General features: G+C 32.1%; 2 protein-coding genes across 2 annotated transcripts in view; both read left to right on the plus strand.

Moving 5' to 3' along the window:
- The window catches only part of LOC103472944 (H-2 class I histocompatibility antigen, K-K alpha chain-like), a 3,513-nt gene extending 3,207 nt beyond the window's left edge, over positions 1 to 306 (plus strand). The window contains exon 5 of the mRNA XM_017307376.1: positions 251 to 306. Within this exon, the coding sequence (XP_017162865.1) occupies positions 251 to 306 (56 nt within the window). The remainder of the gene's footprint in view (positions 1 to 250) is intronic.
- Positions 307 to 3,968: 3,662 nt separating this feature from the next.
- The window catches only part of LOC103472945 (major histocompatibility complex class I-related gene protein), a 27,566-nt gene continuing 25,240 nt past the window's right edge, over positions 3,969 to 6,294 (plus strand). Inside the window, exon 1 of the mRNA XM_017307582.1 lies at positions 3,969 to 4,228. Within this exon, the coding sequence (XP_017163071.1) occupies positions 4,024 to 4,228 (205 nt within the window). The 5' untranslated portion in view covers positions 3,969 to 4,023. The remainder of the gene's footprint in view (positions 4,229 to 6,294) is intronic.

Consider the following 6,294-nt stretch of genomic DNA (forward strand, 5'->3'; position numbering starts at 1 on the left):
CACACATATTTTATGGTTACAGCACAATCACAAACCTGTTCTTCAGTTTTTACTAAAACAGCTCAAACTGTGCATTTCTTTATTTTTTTACAGTCAAGCGTCGTCCATATCGTGAGTAAAACGTCTAAAATACTCTGATCTAGTTATTTGATAAATTGTTTCTGTAGTTTGATCTTAAGAACCTTTTCACCAGTTTTCTGTCTGTATTATAAAGCAGAACTTTCTTAACAATTTACTGTGTGACTTACAGCTGTACCAAACAATGAATATGAGCAACAAATGCTTCAAACAAGCAGATACGGATGAAGATACGGAAACAGTGAGTTATTTCTTATTTCTTATATCATAAGGTAACTTTGAAACTACATAGAAAATGAATATTGTAAAACATTCTGCTGACTGAGAAAGTATTTTAAATGTTTTAATTAAATAGAAAGTGCTATAAAATTAATTAAATGCATAACATTTACTTGGTCACTTTAATTGATTATCTTTCTATTTTTTCCAGGTTGGCATTTCGGCACCAAGTTGAGGATGAACTCTATTACCTTTAACTATTAACATTTTAAAACAAATCATCTCTAGGATTTTACTTTCTTGAATTCTTGATGTGAAAACATAAAACAGTTTTTGAGGGATATTTTCACATTTTAGTAAAGAAACACTTCTACACCACAAAGACATCAACTCGTCACTTTTGAAGTAGTTTGATCATTTTTGATAGCAGTAATGCTTGAAAAGATATATTTTTCATTTCAAAACCTGACACTGATGTCCAACCTAGTTACCTTTTTGTTACACTGTTGATTTTATCTCATGTGTATTTCTGCTGCTTTTAAATAAATAAAATGCTCATTCATATCTCATTATTGTATATTTATGCATGATGGAGAAGATGGGTCTGCATTGTTATAAAAATTTGTCTGACTACTACAAAAGTCACCAGATTTAACTAAATTTTGAGTCTTAACTAAGTTTTTCATGTAATATCCAGATTATCCAGCTAATTTCTTTAATAGACCTGACCAGGGTAATGCAGATTTATTTGCATAACAGGTTCCAGTGGAAAGATGATTCAAAAGTGCTTTATTTGATGAAAATATTAGAAAATGCAGGGAGTTTAGGAAATAGCTCTTCTCTGGAGACCACTGGAGATAGCCTTAGACATATTATCATACATTCTTTAACTATAGACAGAAAATAAAGTCAGTATTTCCATTATTTGTATCATTGAAACTTTGGCATCATTTTTATTGTGGAAAAATACACAATATGCTTGATTAAAATAAACAGATGTAACAAACATTAACAGTGTTTCAGTATCTATTTGGTGTAATATGAGAGAGAGAGGGCCAAGTCTAATTGGTTGAGTTTAAAATCAGTCACTGATAATTGATTATTATTTACTTACTGAGATTTAATCTGTAAACAAGCTGAACAAACAGATTGTAACTCTGTCAACACAACAGACATTAAAAATTATTCTTTTTACGTTTACAATTTATCTTGCCAGTTCTTTTAAGTCTTAAAGTTTTAGTTTAAAAATGTTTTAATTTGTCTCTGCTCAAAACTTCAGAAGATAATGATTTTACAAAGATGACCTAATGTGAATGTTTTCTTCACAGAATCTTTTCCCCACACACTGATATTCAGTAACTATTTCATTAAGCCAATTTACTAATGAAACCACATAATGTAGATTATTTATGCACAGACTGATATTTTCCTGCCTTTGTTTCTGTAAATCATGATTATTTTAAGCTTACAGTTATGAAAACAACATATTTAAGATTAGAATATTACATCTGACCAATAAAACAAATGATACAGAATTGTGGACTAAATGAAAATTAGCAATGTGTTCCTTCTTAAAAGATTTTTATTTTAAAAAGGTACTTTTAATTAAAAAAAACAATCCCCCCCAGAATATATATTAAAATTTATTGAAAATTAATTTAATTAGATTAGAATGTCCTACTATAGGGGAAACCCAGGGTCTGCTGAATTAATAGTTACGTAAAGTACTTAAATACTTAAATTTTCATTTTAACTTGCCATCTGGTGTAAACCCCTGATTAAACAGGGTGTTGTTTCATTTTCGGTAAGGCTGTTTAAAACCAACTTTAAGAAACTGGTGACCAATTTAGGGAACTTTACAGCTGACCTGCTTCCTCATTTTGTCAAACTGGCTTTAGAAGAAGAAGACGAAAGAAAAATCACAGCCTGTTATTCAAAATGTGGAGTCGAAATGGCTGCAGTGAGGATATTAATCCCGATTTTACTAGGAATAACAGAGACAGAATCAGGTGAGTCACTAATCTATAGATCAGACCTCTAACAAACATTTACTGGTCTATGGTCATGAAAGGTGAATATTTAAGTCTCTTATTTAAGGAATCTGGTCTAATGATAGATGAAGTAATTTTTTTTCTATATTATTATTGTACAGCTGAAGTTTATATGGTTGTCTCTTAAACACCTTTCTTGTCTGAAGCTGGTGAAATTTTGTTGTCTTTTTTTACTCTGAATGTTTAGTGTCTCCTCATAAATATGTACCCAACCTGTCACTATGTTGTCCAGTAAGATTAAAAAACTTGTTACTGATTTCCAAGGGGTGTGACCTCCAGAGGGTTTCAAATATTTTCAGATAGAGTAAAGCAAACAGAGTAAAGCATTTTCTCTCAAAGACCAGACTTGTAGACATGATTAAAAGCCAAATCTCAGTGGTTCTGTAATAGTCCTTGTGTCTTTCTGTTATGCTATATATGTATAATTTTTAAAATCTTGCTATGCTTTTGTTCCGTCTTTTAGTATGTTTTATAGTGTTAAAGACTCATTGAAGAGTCTGAATGTTATAGTGTTCATATATATGAGGTCCCAAAAGCAGCTGATGCACTTTTGGTTCCTCTCTGGTTGGCAAAACAGAAACATTTCTATAAGGAAGCAGAAAATCTGTGAAGTGAATGTAAACACATTCATTCAATACTAATTATTTTTCACTCTTAAGTCATTTAGGTTAATTAACTTATTATATTTTAATAGAAAACCCACGTAAATCCAACATGCAGTTTTCAAAATGAGGATTTAAATTCTTAAGGAAAAAAAGTTTTCCAAATCAATCTGGGTTTAATTGAAAAGCTTTTTACCCCTAGATTTATTAGCATTGATGCTTTTGTAATTGGCTATAACAGCCACTGACCATTTGCAATGAGTAAAAAACCCAGATTTTTATCACTGTGAAGGAGTTTCTTTGCAGAATTGCTTTAATTCGGGCAGAATGGGGGTATAAATCATTTAAGTTCATGCCACAGCATCCCAGTTGGTTTTAAGTTGCTACTTTGAGCAGGAAAGTCCAAAACTTTTGTTTATAAGCCGTTTGCATTGTTGTCTTTCTGCATAAAGTTGAGTGTAAGTTTACAAACTGATGGGTGGATGTTGTTTATGAAGGAGAAAGTAGAATTAATGGCTCTAATCAACCACTGACAATCGCCCAGGTAGAAGCAGCTCAAGACCAACACACTTCAACCATTATTAGCTTGTTTATTTTCTGAAATGGTATTTCAGAAAGGTTAATTAATTGCTTATTCATTAGTAAGCAAGTCAGGCAATTATCTTTTTACAACAGGTTTTTCTGTTTTGTATAACTTTTGTTCCTTAAAAAGAAGTGAAAGCAAAAGTAGGGGACAAATGATTTTTTCACAGCAATGTATGCTGAAAAACTATTTATCAATTATAAACCAAACTATTCTTACACTTTGTAAAAATATTCAAAACTTCTAAAGAAACCTGGATGCCTTTAATGCAGCTGTAAGCTACGGTTTTTTTATGTTTGAAATACATTTTTAAATACTGGATATTTTTGTGAACATGATCAACATGGGACACATTAAACACACATTAGTTAATGGTTTTAATACTGCTTCAATTTTAACCCACTCATGTTCTGTGTGTTTCATGACAGTGATCCACTCTCTGAGGTATTTCTACTCAGCATCTTCAGGATTACCAGACGTCCCGTCGTACATGTCTGCTGGTTTACTGGATGATGTTCAGATCAGTTACTGTGACAGCATCGCCAACAGAAACATCCCTAAACAGGACTGGATGAACAATGTTAGCTCAGATAATCCACATTACTGGGAGGAGGAAACTCTGACATGTCTGGCTAAACAGGAAACTCTCAAGGAAAACATTGAAATTGCAAAACTGCGTTTCAACCAGACGGGAGGTTTGTTCATGTTTCACTTCTTACATGTCACATGATTTACTTTAACTGCTTTTGGTAAAGTTTGAATAACCTGATTTTTAAATAATGTTTCCAAACTCCTATTACACTCTTCATAAATGTTCCTGAATAAGAAAGATAATTTTTATTGACATTAAACTATTGACATTTTTACAGTAAACATTAAATTTAGACATGAGAAACTGTGTTGTAAACTTACTGTCTGCTGTCTCTTTGTCTCAGGAGTTCATGTCTATCAGCACATGTACGGCTGTGACTGGGACAATGAGACTGGAGAGGTCAAAGGTTATGATCAGATAGGTTATGATGGATACCAAATACCAACGTTGTGATCATCCCTGTTGTTGCTGCTGTGGCTGTTCTTGGTTTCATTGCTGTGATTGGATTCATTATTTACAAGAAGAAGAACGGTGAGTTGGTCATTTTCTTCCTTTGTTTTTCTGTATTTTGATTGTTGAGCTTTAACACATGAGAAACAGACCTGCTTAAACATTAAAGCTATTTATCAACTTTAGACAGTGTTGCACTGATGTTTAGCCATGATTTAGACCTATGTATTCATCCTTTGTTTAAACCAAACACTTTCTTGTCTAGAACTAATCTAAATTTAGATTTAGGGCCATGCATGAAAAATATGGAAGTGACAGAAAACTTAATCAAAAGATCATCTTCATTTGAGTTAGTATGAAAGAATTTGATCCTTTTCTCAGATCTGATATTATTGTAATTAAGTCAAGTTTGCATAAAAAAGATCAGCATTTTCTTTATTTGAGAACTAAAACTTTAAAGGATAGCTGTAAATATGATTATATTTGTACTGTATTTGAAGACTGGAACATGCATTTTAATCTAAATTGTCCTTAAACATTTGAGCTGCACATCCTGCTGTTCGCTGAGTATGACCAGATATGAAGTTCCATTAGTTTTCTTAAAAATAGAAATGTCAGATAATCAGCATCATAGCTTCCAATCAGAGCTCCTCTGTGTCTGAGTTTGTTTGTAACACAGATTATTCAGAGCTCATAGAATCTCTGAGGTAGATCAGAAACTGATTATTTCTAATTGTAATAAATTGTTCTCAATTCACTCACAAGAATGAAATCAGACTAAATCTGCTTAGATTACTAGTCCAATTGATGATATTCTATAGTGGTAGGAGACAGTAGCTGAGCAATAGTCTCTTTTTTTATTATTATGATTAAATCTCATGATGTCAGCTAAAAACAATTATGGATGTCAAAAATGTATCACATTCAAACCAAATATCTACCATATCTAGCTTAGAGGACAATAAATTATTTGGATGCAGGTTCATCTAAGAATGATCACTGGGTTGTTGTATCTGTAGAAAATGGCAGAATTGAAAGGATTTTTTTAAAGGTAAAATTTAAAGTTGTTCTTCATATTTGTTGCAGCCAAGCGTCCGCCTTCTCGTAAGTAAAGCCTCTCACTTTTTAATCTGTTTTTATCCTCAGCTCTGTAATTTCCCAAAGTTTTTCTATTTTATATTGCATCCTCAGAATATTTTCTGTACATTTTACATGGATTTATAGCAGAACATTTATTCACATGCTCTCTGACGTTGCAGCTGTGGTGARCGGTCAGCCTCCAGAGGAAACCCAGTTTCTTCCACAAGCATGAAAAAGCAGAAACAGACCAATGCAAACAAATGAGTTTCTGAACTCACTTGTCCAGCAACAAGTCTTATTAAATATAATACCTGTATGTAAAAACCTTTTAATACCTGTAAAAGTTGGAGGAATGTTTGAAAAAAGAAAAAGCATTGACAGTTTTACATTGGACATTTTTAAAGGTAATGCTCTAGATTCTCTTAAATTTCCACTTTTAGAGTTTTACTCCTTGGAAAAGATTATGTATGTGACCAAACTATCTATTTACTAACTGAACATTCTGCCTTTGTAATACATACATAAAAAAGACACTTATTGATTGATAAAAACGGATTGGTAATTTCCATTTCAAAGGGAAACTATTTAGTAGTGTAATTACAAAAATGATTCTTCAGTTAAAAGAGAGAAGTTGCCTTT

This window comes from Poecilia reticulata, linkage group LG11, assembly GCF_000633615.1.
Source record: "Poecilia reticulata strain Guanapo linkage group LG11, Guppy_female_1.0+MT, whole genome shotgun sequence".
Taxonomy (NCBI): domain Eukaryota; kingdom Metazoa; phylum Chordata; class Actinopteri; order Cyprinodontiformes; family Poeciliidae; genus Poecilia; species Poecilia reticulata.